The following is a 14,628-nucleotide window of genomic DNA, read 5'->3' on the forward strand; positions in this document are numbered from 1 at the left end:
CTAAAAATGAATTCTCGTTGTAGTTCATTGGTGCGTCAATGGGGGTGTCACAATTGAAAGTTCCTCCAAAGAATCCATCCGAGGGTTACACAAACCTTCCACCAAGGGCATGTTGTGTTGTCGTGGAATTTCTCTCTGGAGGCACACTGAAGAGCTACTTATTCAAGAATCGAAAAAAGAAGCTTCCCTTTAAAGTTGTGATCCAGCTTGTTGGTAGAATCTACGGCCGGACATACCCCGTTGTTGCCCTAGCTCTCTTGCTAGCATTATGAAACGGTGTTGGGATGCGAATCCGAATAAAAGGCCGGAGATGGACGAGGTTGTGAGGCTGCTCGAGTCGATCGACACCACTAGAGGCGGCGGCATGATACCGGAAGATCGATCAACCTAGATGAATTTTATCAGAAGCAAAACAAATCTAAATTATATTTCAAGAGTATAAGTATACTTACATGCTGCAAATGGCCTTTTGCGACGATGCCAGCTCCCGGTCGGGAAAACACTCATCCATATGAAAACTCAGCCAAACGTACAGATCCAGAACCTACAGTTACCAACAGAAGAATAACTCCAACGACATTTCTACAGAATGGATACAGACCATGGGTCGACAAAGATACTAGCTATTACTGACCTTATGAATTGATTCGAGTTCCTTTAGTTGCTTGTGCGACTTGGGTATCTTGAGTGTTCCGGGGGTAAATATTTCCTTGAGCCGCACAGTATGATTTGTAGAATAACTTGTTGCAAACTGACATCAGAGAGAGATAAGGTAGAGTATGAAAAATCATGCCACTAATTAAACAAGGTGACGAGCTAGAGGCTACAAGCATATCCGACCTGAGTGAGTCCCTGAGACGAGATGTCATCCTCCATGTCAACGGGACTGGAAATAAAAAAGCAGGCTATTATCATGAAGTACGTATATCATTGTGTACGAAGGGGATGATTCAATAGCAGAATATAAATGTCACCTCATAACAAATAGATACTTATCACTCAAAGTAAGAGGTAGCTCATCTATTACGGCTGCTACTTTCTGTTTATAGGCAACAAAAAGTTAGCAACTACAACGATAGATATTTTAGAAAAGATGAACAAGCATAGTTGGGAAAATGAAGTGGATATATCGTCTTGTGTGTGCGAGCAGTGGAGGAAGGAAGGAAGCAAGCATACCAACATCTCCTCGCAATTAGTGATAAAATAGTTATCTGACAACTTGGCGTGCTCAACAAAATGCTCCTAAGAAGACAAGAGCAGATAGGTATCAGACTAGTTAATGGATACTGAAATAAACACGTACAAAGAGAGAGACAGAGAGAGACGTACCAATATCTGCTTTAGACCATAAGTTGGATGTAAACGTGAAAACATAACTATTAGATCGAAGCTAGGGAAGAGTCCAGCTTGCTGCATCACAGAATGTCCAACCAGAAATTGTGTCATGGGAAAAATTCCAGCTTAAGTTGGTAAGAGCCAAAATGGAAACACCCTAACTACCTCCAGAGTAGGAGAAGGGGAACTTAGTGATGAATGAAGTAAAGGTAGATCATCAGCCTTTAGACAAGTCACTTCACCAATAGGAAATTTAGATTTGTATCTTCCAGCTCTTCCTACAAGAAAATTCATGACATAAATATATATTGCGTACAAATGATAAGTATATTCTTAACAAAAACTACTTAAGACAAAGACTTCATGAAGATTTGCCACTCAGCATTAATTTTAGTGGAACACGACTTACACAAGCACAGTTGGCAAACAAAATAGCTTACCTGCAATCTGTTTAATCTCAGAAACAGTAAGGTCCCGCATTTCTATACCATCAAATTTTTTCAATGTTGAAAAAATTATTCTGGATATGTTAAGATTGAGACCCATTCCAATGGCATCACTTGCCACAAGAACATCAAAACCATTGTTTTCATCGTTGAACATTGTTGCCTGCAATCTTAAGGAATTTGGTTAGTTCAGCCAATTTCTGCCTCACCAGATAAAGAAATCAAAATGAAAATGGAAAGATAAATAAAATTATCCTGTAAGAACCAATAGCATGTAGTCTGAATGAAAAATAATATATATATGTGCGAATAGATGAAAGCGAAATAGTAAATCCATAGAGATAATATATGGAGTATAATTGACTTAATCAAAAGCAAAAAACTGAATCACGTAGAAGGTAGATGTCTCCAAATGCCTTAAACATTAAAAGCCTTCAGTAAAAGGATATATTTCAACCGCATTACAATCAGATACAATTCGAGAAGACAAAGAAACCTATCCAATTTACTACACTATTTAAATAAACAAATTCCTAAGCAAGACAAGTGATAGCCATAAAGAACCTGTCTGCTTCGAGTGGCTGGAGGCAATGAACCATAAACAACGGAGCACATATGCTGCCTTTGATCTTCGATTAGTCTCTGCCAACATAACAATGATAAGAGGGGAACTCAAAAGCCTATAAACTAGTGACCACATTAAAATCTGTATATACATGAATTTGATTTGATTCAGATGACACTGTAATTATATGAAACATCCCTGACATTATCTAGAAAACCCTTAAATTTATATTAGAAGACCTATACACGTACAAAAAATAATTGACTTCTCCACTTTCGACCAATACTACAATGATGTGCATCCAACTCACAAGTAGCTAATTTGATTAGTACTACGTAGAAGCTATGCGTCTGCCGTATTGTGTTTAAGTGAAGATCAGGGCCATATTTTTGGCAGTTTCTTTATGTGCAACCCATTAGTTTTAGACTTGCATGCACATGGTTCTTGCCTACATGGTGACTTTAGAAGGCTTCAAAAACTTGCAACTGAGTGTCAGTGGGGAGGTACAAAGGGTCAGATACTGAGTGCATAAGCCTACCTAAAAGAAAATAAACTGGAAGTTACCATACCTTCATTTTGTATATCTCATAACGTGAGAATGTGACAATGCAGTCACCTGTCCGTATCTTGGAAAAAGATCCCAGCGGAACATCCAAGGGGACAAGAGGTGAAAGTCTATCATAATATTTAACCTGAATCAACAGGAAAAGTGTACAGTTCAGATTCACTAAGAAGAACATCACATTCCTCTTCTGTAATTTGGCAATTGGCCCCACGATAGACATAAGTACATGTGTTTGAAAACAGTGCAGTTTAAGATTGAGAGAGATTATAATTAAAAGAAATGTGACTTGTGTGAAATGAAAAAGAAATTCATTCTACAGATTAGAAAGCCGAAATGCAATACCTCGACAACATCATCGGTCACTTTAAGCATCTCTTTAATTAAAGGAACAGCTGCTGGATCCCCACACAAGTGTAGTTCATCAGCACATATTCCTAGTAAAGCCCTGGTAAATGAAAAGCCCCTTGTTTTGCATCCCAACATCTGTGAGAAAGATAAGATAGTAAACACAGATTATGTTGCGCACACATACTCAATACTACAGAACAGAATCCATATAAAAAATCAAGCTGATGAAAGAATTTAGATAAGGATGCCTAAACTGTGAAGAACTACAAGTGAAATGCAAACATGGAGAACATAAGCAATCAAAGCCACACCCAACCGCCGTATCAAAGAAGAGAAAGGAAAAGAAACCAAATCAGAAATTTCCATTTCAGAATAGCATAAGTTGTTTTGTCCCGTCCAGCACCTTGGAATGAAAAAAGATAACCAATGTCATAATACCAGCTAAAAAGAGACAAAATATCTTTCAAGCATGTAATAGTTTGCCTTTCAATCTTTAAATATTTTGATCTACCGTCCATCTTATTTATGATAAAGTTCTATTAAGCAGAATATAATCAGCACATGACGGCTTCTCGTTAGGATTTTGCTTAGAAGTGATATTCCCACCCAAATTGTCCTTCCCTACAAATAAGATTTATAATTGGACATTGGAGAAAATATCATCTTGGTCTTCGAAGGGGTAAAATAAGCATCAAGCAAATAATCTTACAGTCCAGCAAATACAGTTGCTTTGCAAGAGACACACAAACATCCTGCTAGTGACACTATCTGGTATGCACAAAGATCTTGATATCTGAAGTAAATAGACTAAAAATAATGTCCGACTTAGACCATAGGCACACCTGAATTTCATCTACAACCGCACAGCTATAATCAGAATTGACATCTGACATTTCTACAGTAACAGCTTTATGTTTTGCTCCATCAATCTCCTCTCTCTCTTGCCCAGTAATGAGCTCACAAGGAACATTGGCCTTGTTCAGACGCTGAGCAACCTCCCACGCCAAAAGTCTCAATGGCCCACAATAGATACCTGTGGCATGATTGTTAAGTCGAAGCCTAGATTCCACCTCAATAGATAGACCTAAACGGCCAACGAAATGCATCTTAAAAATATGAATATTATGTACCTGAAGGACTCAACTCCAACCGCTTCAGAGCATGGTATGTTTTGCCACTATTTGTTGGACCAACATGCAATATTACATTCCGTTTTTTTCGTCGAGCAACAGGGTACCATGTATGAGGGCGCCTAATTTGTGAATACAGAATTAGTACTACAAAAATACAAATGAATTGCCAAAATACCAAACTCCATACTGACAGAAGTTTCTCTTACGTGAGGTCTGTAAAATCAAATTTAACGCGCGGTGTAGAGCTGCTGAGCTTCCTTAAGCATTCATAGATGCCACATGAAGTTCTAAACTTCGGCTCCCACGTAGAGCAATAGAAATCAGTATTATCTGACCAGCAAGAGTGAAAAAAATGAAGATAACATAACAAAAGAATTGCAGTGAAATATTTAATGCATTTGCATTAATTTCCAATTATCATTCTTCTGCACTCTATCCCAAATGCACTAATAACATCGAAACGGAATAAATCAAATTCAAGAACCCGAACCTTGAATTCCTCAGCTTGGTGAATCTAATAGTATAAACAGAATATGCCCCATTTGACCCACTCCTATAAAAAAACGCACATATTTATCATATGTTCTTCTTTTAACGATCCCCATTCTCATACTTGCCTAATAGCTTCTATAAGGAGCTCCCATTTTCACGGAAAGCAATAACAATTGAAACTTTGTTATTGTCTCCTTTCTGTTCAATTTTCTTCAAATTTCCATATATTTTCAAAGTATTTCATTCATTCCTCAATTTTATTTTTCAGAATTTCCATCAAAGCCAACCAACTAGAACTACGGAAAACAACAACAAAAAAAAACTCAGGAAAAAACTATAAAAGTGAATTACCGGGAAGCAATGACCGAGAAATCCTCCGGCGGAGAAGCAAGGAGCCCATTTGACTATTATACTTTTTAACTTAGAGAGTGTCGAATTCACAAGGCTCGGTGCCAAATTAAATGGAAATTGTCATCGCAGAGAAATTGCAATTTGGGGGTGCTAAAAAATTGGCGCTAAAATAACGAAACATTGGGAGAATTGGTGGCGCGAGATTTCAGTTGAGGTGAAGAATTTCGGCGTTAACCCGCCGACTCCGAAAATGTTCGGCGTTTATATATTTGCGTCTTCGTATTGTTTGAAGTCTGTTTGAGGGGAGAAAGAGTATTTTGCAATTTGGTCCTCGAGGATTAGAGAAATATCTATTAGGTCCAAGAGGTTGTAAGGGAAGTCAAAATAGTGGATAACTAGATATCATTGTATCAATTCCATCCTAAAAAATCTAAGAACCTTAATTTTAAGGTCTACGAGGCGTCCATCGGATCATTTCTCTACATCATTGGAGAAAGTATATGTTGAGCGTTAAATAGAGGCAAGACATCTTAAGGGAAAGTGAAAAGGGAGAATATTATAAATACGTTAGCTCAACCGTTGTTTATACTGAGACGCCCAGCAGATCATTTCTCTATATATATGTATACAGTATATAATTTGTTGACGAAACTTGAAAATATATATGGTTGAGTTACATGATTGAATTATAACTAGAAAGAAACATATACACGTTGCGATTTGGACTACAGTTTGGCTGGGAAATGTTATGTCCTAGTATTAATAATAACAATTATATTTTTGAATCGTTTTATCCATTTTTCTGTGTACAGACTAAGTATCTTCAAATTTAAGTTAATTTTGTTATTTTAAAAACTATCATGTCACAAATTATATATAGACAGTGTAATTCGTGTGTTATATGTAGAATGAAGTGTTTAAATAACTCAAAATTGATATCGACTATATTGGTTGACTTATTATTGAGTAGAGATGAAATCTATGTGCATGTGGATCACATTAATTTCATACCAAATGTAGTAAGTAATTCACAAGCTCTTTTTTGTGAAGAAATAATGTTATGCGTTAGTAAACATAGCTCTCTTTTCGATCACAAAGATATTGGAAGTTTGGGAAAGACACAACACCTACTTGGTCTCGAATAGTTTTTACGAGACAAAACAAGATGAAAAAGTAACATGATGTATGAATTTGTTAAAATTGATAATATTTTATCTTTTTAAAACCCTCTTGCATGTATAGAGAAATAGCATATTTATACCTCTAATAATATTTTACTGGTATTAACTAAAAGGTTACTGGGCCTTTAATGAGGCCATACGGATTGATATTCCACAGTCGCCACTGGGCCCATTTTAGAGCTGATGACAGAGATTAGAAAAATTCATGAATATTTAAACAACTTGTATTGGATATGAAAAATGAAAAATAACCTCGCATCTTGGCCTCTGTTCTGTAGATTGTCGTAGTATAAAAATGTTCTTAATATAATAAATCTATTTATCCTTTCAAAAATTTCATTATTTGTATTTTGAATATAACATGTTTTTGTAAGTTGTAACGTCACAACTCATTTATTTTACATTATAACCTAAACATAGTCTTTCAATAAATATAGCATAATCATTAACACAGATAATATATTGTCATAAAAAAATACATGCATGTAAATGAATACATAATTTTTTACTCAACAATTTTACACAGACGACGTATATATTAGTATCATTTTCATTTTTCAAAGAGTATATATAGTTTATTAAATAACTTTACTCCAAAAAATGTCGCATCAATTTCCACGCTGCATTCATGCACTCACTGAAAATTAAATGTAATCATGTTTTGATTGAATATAAACACAATTTATTTCTTCAGATGTCATTTTCTTTATGCATGTCAATCAAAATTAGTCAAAGCTTCAATAGGGACATGTTTTTGGTTGAGTTAAATAAGCACGATATTAATTAAGTAAAATTATAAATAAAAATGGTGTGAATTTATTCATCGTATTAAATTTTCCGTCACAAAATGGTGTCATCTCATCTATCTGAAAGAATCATTATTACATGAGAGAGAAAAAAATATTAATTTGAGTTTTGGTTAATCATGCATGGGACAATGGTTCAACCGTAAACTAAAATAAATAGGTTTGATATAAAATGTTACGAATATGGAAAACATAAAGCGTCCACGAAATAAAAGAGATTGACAAAGATGACAAATACATGATACATCCCATGTAAATGGAGTTATACAAAACCTTAATCATCATAAATATTGGGACCCAAATATTGTGGATTGCTTACTTATTTTATCCTCGAGGACTAGTATATTAATTTGCCGTCAATTATATTATTTTCTAAATATTATTAAATTTGGTGCTATTAATGTGAATATATTGCTAGTAGATAAATAAAAGTTTATTGATTTATTTTCTCAACAACGGGGAGATGTTAAATATTAATATGACAAAAAATTACTACTATTATCATCATTTGAATTAAATTTTTTTTTATAAATACAAAAAAAATTATCAATTTTGGTTTTTAATCAGCTCTATTTTTGTCAATAAATAATTTACTCGAAATCTTATATGAATTTCGGAGGTACTATTGGAAGCTATTTATATTTTTTTAATCATACATAATACTATAGAATTTCAAATTTTGATTAAAAAAATCAAAATTAAGTGGAGTTTTATGACAAGAAAAATTCTGGCTATTTCCTAACCACTTTCGGTATTCAACACCTATTTAATGAACAGATATGAATTGGAGTGAAATTTCGAACAAGATATTTATAAAACCGGTTGAATGGCTGAAAAAAACAATCATGGTTGATGAAGATAAATTAATTAAGGAAAAAAAGATATAGGAAGAATCAATATATAGATACTGGTCTATCATGTTTTATGAAAATAAATTGATTAAGGAAAAAAATATATTTCAAGAATCAATGACATATAATAAACTACATAGGTCATAGTCATTAAGCATAAGATGGAAAATAATACAGAGACGCGAATTGTGGATTAACAATTCCTCCTATAAAAGATAAGTGAGAATGTAAAATACCGTATGCAATCTTGATAGTCATTTTCGCGTGATTTATTACGTGAAATATCAGAGGTAAGATAATACAATGAGCGAAATTTATGCATATTGGATAGCTGACGATTTTTAAAATGACATTCTTCCTTTATCTTTAAATTTTAAGAATATAATGGGTGAAATTTATGCCTATAAAATATCAGAAATTTATTTAAAATGACATTTCTTCCCTTATCTTAATTATTTTAGTAGTACTAATATTATTTGTTTTGCAAATAATTAATTATGATTTTATCACGTGTATGTCTTTTATAATTAAGTTTATTCATTTAAAAATACATATTAATCCAAATGGACAAAATGAGCCTTGAAAAGGAAGGGCCACTGACGACGCCCCCCTAAACTGAGACAACAAATCCCATATTTTCAGCCTCACATTTCTTCAATATTACCCACAATTTTCATAGGTTTTAGGCCATCCCAGCAATATAAATTTTATTTTCATCCGACCAATTAGCTAATATAGAATTTTATTAAAAAAAATTAATTGCATAAATATTAAACTCTACACCGTAGCAATAAAAAATGACCTTTTACTTTTACAAATGAGTAGGAGATTATTTCCCATTGTGCACAGACAATTATACTGATATTGCACTGATAAATTCAGTCAAAATTGCAGGGTCCTCTTATAAATAGTTTTTGTCTTATAAATAGTTTTTGTTACAAAACATTTGCTGTAATAGAAAAAAATTGATCTATTTTGTTAACAATGGCCTGCCAAACATTTAATTAAGAAATGAAACATAAAGATACACATATAAAAATGACTAGTTGAACTAAATGTCCAAACTATATTAACTACTATCATACTAAAAACACAACCACTTTCAAAGATAGTACAAACTATATTAAAAAATCATGAGTCATGACCAAATTAATGAATCTTGGGGAGGCAGGTTGAATAAATGTTGACAATTAATATCACCAGAAAATCCTGACCACTTCAATTTATGTCTCAACAGCATAAAAAAAAAAGCATTAAAAAGAAAATAACCTAATGGTGATAAGATGCTAAATCCCACTTTTAAAAGGGTATAAAAAATATTAAAAAAAAAGACAATCCTTAACATACAAACATTCCTAAATTCTCAGACACCCAACACCAAAACCCAAGAAAGGGAATTATTACTACAGCATTGTATAAAGCAACAGTACAACATAAAAAAAGTCCAATAAAAGAAAAGATGAAAAAAAAAATTCACAGATTTGCAGCACTGTTAATCACAGGAGGGACTACTAAGCTTTATCTTTACATTACATATAACAATGTGCCTCTTTTAATTGCCTGCTTTTACCTTTGTTTTGTGAGACCAAATGGCAAAGACAAAACAAGATAATATACATACAGCTATAAAAAGGATTTCCATTTAGCACTTTTTGTCATATCTACACACTTTTGCTGACCAGCTCAATTTGTGAAAATAAATTCAAGATTTTTATCAGAATTCGAAGAAGAACTTATTTTGATGAAATTAAAGATGGAATTTGGTTTCATCTATGAAATCCGAGTCTATATTTTCAATTTATTCTGTTATTTAAAGAATAGATTTTGATTAGAAAAATGGATCATAATTGGCAATTCGACTTGGTGGGCCAGCCTTGGGCTTCGTGTAAAACATACAAACAAGAGAGAGAAGGGCAATGGCTGAACTTTATTCCAATCACGCTATATAGTTTCGATACAATGGTGTAACTATTTTGCTGCTGAGAACGAGGCAGTTTTTCAAAGAAAAAGAAACTAAAGAAGGTCTCTCTCTATCTCTATGCAATGTAATGTTCAAAGTTGGTCTTTTTCGTGTTTTTGGTGTCACTTGCATATGGGTTTTTGAAGTGGGCATCTTAACTTCTTTCATTCTCACTTGCATTCTTAATTAAGTGTGTGTTGCTAATTTTATGAGGATCATGAAGTCAATTCAAGCATAAAAATTCGATCTTGATTGATGGGTGCAGAAACAAGAATGGGGAAATGAAGGTTTGTTGAATTTTGGGAGTGCCCAGAGAGAGGTGTGTGAAGAATTCGCATGAAGCAATAAGTGGGAGCCATGAAATATGAAAATGGCAGACAGAGCAAGGTTTTTATTTTATTTACTTTACTAGCAATTCTTGAATTGGAAAAAAAATTTAGTTAGTTAATGTTGAAAATGATCTAGTTTTGGTGTTATGTGAAGCTCTCTTGGTCAAAGAAACTGGTTAGGAAATGGTTCAATATTAAGTGCAAAGATGAGGAATTTCAGGCTGATGAAGAAGCTGTTTATGGAGGTGACCTTTGCATTTTGCTAAATTTACTCTTTGCCTTTTGTGGTGATTTCTTATTTTTATCTTTTTCTTACATCAATTTTTGAAGTTCTTAATATTTTAATGATTAGCTGCTACGAAATCCTATGAAAGAAACAATTTCATGGTGTTTTGTTGCCTTCTTTGACTCTCATCTGTTTGTCTGTTATCAAACAATTAGATAATTAGCTACTTTGTCTTCATTGGTGCTGTAAATGACAAATTAATTTAATTTTTTTTGGCTTTTTTTTAGGGGGTGAAATGGAGTGGAGGAGTTGCTTCTCTGAAAGGGAGCCATCTACAATCAAGAAAAGTAAAACAGGTGATTGATTTATGTCTAAAACTGGAAACAAAATGCATTAATTGATGGTTTCTTCCTTCCAAGTACTATGTTCTTGGAATCATTCCTTTGATGTTGAAGATGTTTTTGGTTTTCTAGAAGATTCAGCGAAGAACATGGAGCGTTCCTTTTCGCGTTCAAAGTCGCGATCCAGGCGAGGGAGAGGCTATCTTGATCACCCCCAGGTTTTAAACATCCAAAACCACAGGTTTGATTCTTCTCAGTGACCAACATTGTGGTTCAGTGAATGTGTTTCCAGCTCTTGGTTGAAGTTCTAGAATCTTCTTATTTTTCGAGCAGTGTCTTTGTGTCAACGTGGAATGTGGGAGGAAAAGCACCTAGGAGCAACATGAACTTAGATGATTGGCTACACTCATCTCCTTCTGCAGATGTATATGTTCTTGGGTATGATCATGATCATCATTTTTTGCAGATATATATGTTCGTCTATGGATTCTAATTCTTTGTTTTTTCAATCTCGAAGTTTTCAAGAAATAGTTCCTTTGAATGCTGGCAACATTCTTGGAGCAGAGGACAACGGCCCTGCTAAGAAGTGGCTCTCCCTAATCAAGCGAACACTTGACAATGCTCCGGGCACTAGTGGAGTTGGGGGGTGCTACACACCATCTCCGATCCCTGATCCAGTCGCTGAGTGGAATGCAGATTTCGAGGGATCGTCCAGGAACAAAGCCTCCACCTTCTTGCCACGCCGGTCGTTCCAAACGCCACCACAGCACTGGAACATGGAGAATGACATGTCAATGCCACAACCTCCTCATGATAGGCGACTCAGTGTGTGCGACCGTGTGATTTTTGGTCACAGGCAGAGTGACTTTGGTGGGAATGCGAGATGGGGTTGTAGACCTAGTGACTGCTCGTCTAGCCAGAGGACGAGCGACTTCTCTTGTGGCCCTCGTCCCAGTGACTACTCCTCCAGCAGACGACCTAGTGACTACTCATCCAGCAGAAGGCCTAGTGACTACTCCTTGGGTCATAGGCCTAGTGACTTTGACGATTATCTGACTGGTGACTCGCCTAGTACGGTCTTACAGTCGAGAGCTTGTGCCCCTGCAGAAGATTCTTACACAGAGCCGGGAAGATCGAGATACTCTTTGGTTGCAAGTAAACAAATGGTTGGCATCTTTCTCACTGTTTGGGTTAAAAGTGAGATGAAGGAACATGTGAGAAACATAAAAATTTCATCTGTTGGAAGAGGACTAATGGGCTATCTTGGTAATAAGGTAGTTGGTTTATGTTATAGTAGTTACATTAGAATTTTTTTTTAACTTTTATATAGATTTTATGTTGTTATATTGATCAAACTTAAAAAGGAAATTGCAATCCTTTGGTCACAGGGTTCCATTTCAATCAGCATGATGTTGCACCAGACCAGCCTTTGCTTCGTGTGCAGTCACTTGACATCCGGTGAGAAGGAAGGAGATGAGCTCCGTAGAAATGCTGATGTCATGGAGATCCTAAGGAAGACACGGTTCCCACGTGTCAACTCCATCAACGATGAAAAATCACCCGAGACAATCCTTGAACACGAGTAAGATTTCCTCTAGTTTCAACTGAAAGAAGTTCAACAAATTGTTTTTATTGTGTCCATAGATTTAATCTTGAATTCTTGAATACAGTCGAATAATTTGGCTTGGAGATCTGAACTATCGAATAGCTCTGCCCTACCGATCTGCCAAAGCACTCGTTGAAATGCAAAACTGGAGAGCATTGTTAGAAAAAGACCAAGTATGTTATATAACACTCTTACTTAGGGACTCAGTTCTATAGATGTAGCTTTTACCATGTCTGCTGAATCCCGACAATTTCTATCATCTGACAGCTCCGGATAGAACAGAGACAAGGACGAGTATTTGATGGATGGAAAGAAGGGAAGATCTACTTCCCACCAACGTATAAATACTCGCACAATTCAGACAGATACGCCGGTGATGATATGCACCCAAAGGAGAAAAGACGAACTCCCGCATGGTAAGGCTCTCCTGATTTTCTACAATTTAAAGCAAAAAAAAAAAAAACTACCAAAAACAATCCATTCACCCAATCTTGGCATTGTGTGAATCTGAAGGTGTGACCGGATCTTGTGGTACGGAGGCGGTCTTCAGCAGTTATCCTATGCACGAGGCGAATCCAGATTCTCGGACCACAGACCAGTCTCTAGCGTTTTCTGTGCTGAGATCGAGCTAGTCCCGAACCGGTTCAGGAGAAGCGCAAGCTGCTCGAGCTCCAGAATACAGGCCGAGGAGCTGTTACCCTACACACATAGTTACACCGAACTCTGCTTCTTTTGAGAAAGGATACGTGCTGCATTGCCATCCCGTACCATCCTCGTCTAATTGTCTTTCTCATCAGATGTAGATACTCACAGTTTTGGAGGCCTAACCTAACAACAGAAGATTCCAAGTGGGAGTACAATTGTTTTAAGATTCTTTGATATGTTAGAATAGGATGATAGATTGTTGACAAGGTAGGGGGACTAGGCATAGTCACAATAATCACCCTTTTTCTTCTCCTCCTTTAAATTCAGAAATTTGCAGTTATCAAGAATTGGGAATCTTGATGTAAAAACACTCATTGCTATGATGAAAGTGAAATATCAAGGTTGTACGAAGCTTGTTGCCAATGATTTTTACTGAAAAGGTGGTTTCAAGGTGCCTCCACATTCTGCTTTTCCTTTTTGTCTGAAAATTGAAAGAAAAAAGATAAATCCCTCTGTGCATACAAAAGCAAAAGACAGGTTAACACATTTTGCTTAGATGTCACACTTTGAAATATTGTAAAAAATTGAAATTAAAATATCTGGATACAGATTCCTATATTATCAGGAAAATTTGTTTTAAGTTAAAAAAAAACCGTGGACGGCAGGATTCGAACCTGCGCGGGCAAAGCCCACATGATTTCTAGTCATGCCCGATAACCACTCCGGCACGTCCACTTCTTGTTCATTCTATATATGAGCATGTATTTACTTTGAAAAATGGTTATTTACCATATCTTATTGATTGAACTAGCAGTTCATTCTTCATACACAATTGAAAAAATAAGCCCCAAAATTCTTGGAAATTCTATGAGAATAATAATGTGCCGGTCGCTCTTGATGAAACCAAATCAATTTATTTGCATTATTTTTTGGGGGGAATAAGTTCATAATACCGTGACACATTATACTACGTGTGCATCCAAATGCAACTTTGTTTTCTTGCATATACATTATATTACGTTAGTTACTCTTGACAAAACTCAATCAATTTGCATTATTATGTTTTGGGAATAAAAGACAGTGATTATACCTACTACACATGGAGCATTGTTTATTGTGATAGTGTGTATTCCAAATGCAGCTTTGTTTTGCTGCGTAATCAATAATCGAAAATTATTCAGACCCATAAAATGATAAAAGTACAAAAGGGCCAAAAAAGTAAAAAGAAAAGCATAAATTACATATGATTTGATTTATTTATTATTGTAGATTCTCTCTCTTGAAAACTTTTAGAAGAAGTGTCAACATCATCTTTGACCTTTGCAGGGATTACAAGAGTGCTATTTGAAAATCATATACTCCCTCTCTGCAAAGAAACGCACTTCATTTTATCCAAGGCAAAGCCAATCACGCCAGATACCTAATTTTCATTGATTTGATCAAATATT

The 14,628-nt window shown here is 35.2% G+C and overlaps 2 protein-coding genes and 1 non-coding gene across 5 annotated transcripts; 1 reads left to right on the plus strand and 2 right to left on the minus strand.

The window, feature by feature from the left end:
• Positions 1 to 448: 448 nt before the first annotated feature.
• On the minus strand, positions 449 to 5,479 carry LOC125192668 (DExH-box ATP-dependent RNA helicase DExH16, mitochondrial-like). Its single transcript, XM_048090288.1, has 15 exons — positions 5,236 to 5,479; positions 4,599 to 4,722; positions 4,390 to 4,511; positions 4,102 to 4,292; positions 3,254 to 3,394; positions 2,916 to 3,038; positions 2,346 to 2,423; positions 1,776 to 1,944; positions 1,501 to 1,613; positions 1,330 to 1,410; positions 1,177 to 1,242; positions 975 to 1,039; positions 841 to 886; positions 635 to 751; positions 449 to 544 (listed from the first exon to the last, which is right to left on the minus strand). The coding sequence occupies exons 1-15, from the start codon at positions 5,282 to 5,284 to the stop codon at positions 449 to 451; spliced, it is 1,581 nt and encodes a 526-aa protein (XP_047946245.1). The 5' UTR covers positions 5,285 to 5,479.
• A 4,519-nt stretch (positions 5,480 to 9,998) lies between these two features.
• Positions 9,999 to 13,650, plus strand: LOC125192844 (type IV inositol polyphosphate 5-phosphatase 6-like). Of its 3 annotated transcripts, none has more exons than XM_048090505.1 (11): positions 9,999 to 10,095; positions 10,247 to 10,420; positions 10,499 to 10,607; positions 10,876 to 10,944; positions 11,062 to 11,170; positions 11,263 to 11,367; positions 11,447 to 12,203; positions 12,318 to 12,511; positions 12,600 to 12,708; positions 12,803 to 12,951; positions 13,049 to 13,650. In XM_048090505.1, the coding sequence occupies exons 2-11, from the start codon at positions 10,391 to 10,393 to the stop codon at positions 13,269 to 13,271; spliced, it is 1,854 nt and encodes a 617-aa protein (XP_047946462.1). In that variant the 5' UTR covers positions 9,999 to 10,095; positions 10,247 to 10,390; the 3' UTR covers positions 13,272 to 13,650. The 3 variants fall into 3 exon arrangements, with proteins under 3 accessions (XP_047946462.1, XP_047946463.1, XP_047946466.1); XM_048090506.1 differs by having other exon boundaries at positions 11,065 to 11,170; XM_048090509.1 differs by having other exon boundaries at positions 10,007 to 10,095; positions 10,299 to 10,420; positions 10,517 to 10,607.
• Positions 13,651 to 13,833: 183 nt separating this feature from the next.
• On the minus strand, positions 13,834 to 13,915 carry TRNAS-AGA. The gene has a single exon. It is a non-coding gene; the product is annotated as a tRNA-Ser (tRNA).
• Between the last annotated feature and the right edge of the window lie 713 nt (positions 13,916 to 14,628).

The sequence above is a fragment of the Salvia hispanica genome, chromosome 6 (genome assembly GCF_023119035.1).
Source record: "Salvia hispanica cultivar TCC Black 2014 chromosome 6, UniMelb_Shisp_WGS_1.0, whole genome shotgun sequence".
NCBI classification, from domain to species: domain Eukaryota; kingdom Viridiplantae; phylum Streptophyta; class Magnoliopsida; order Lamiales; family Lamiaceae; genus Salvia; species Salvia hispanica.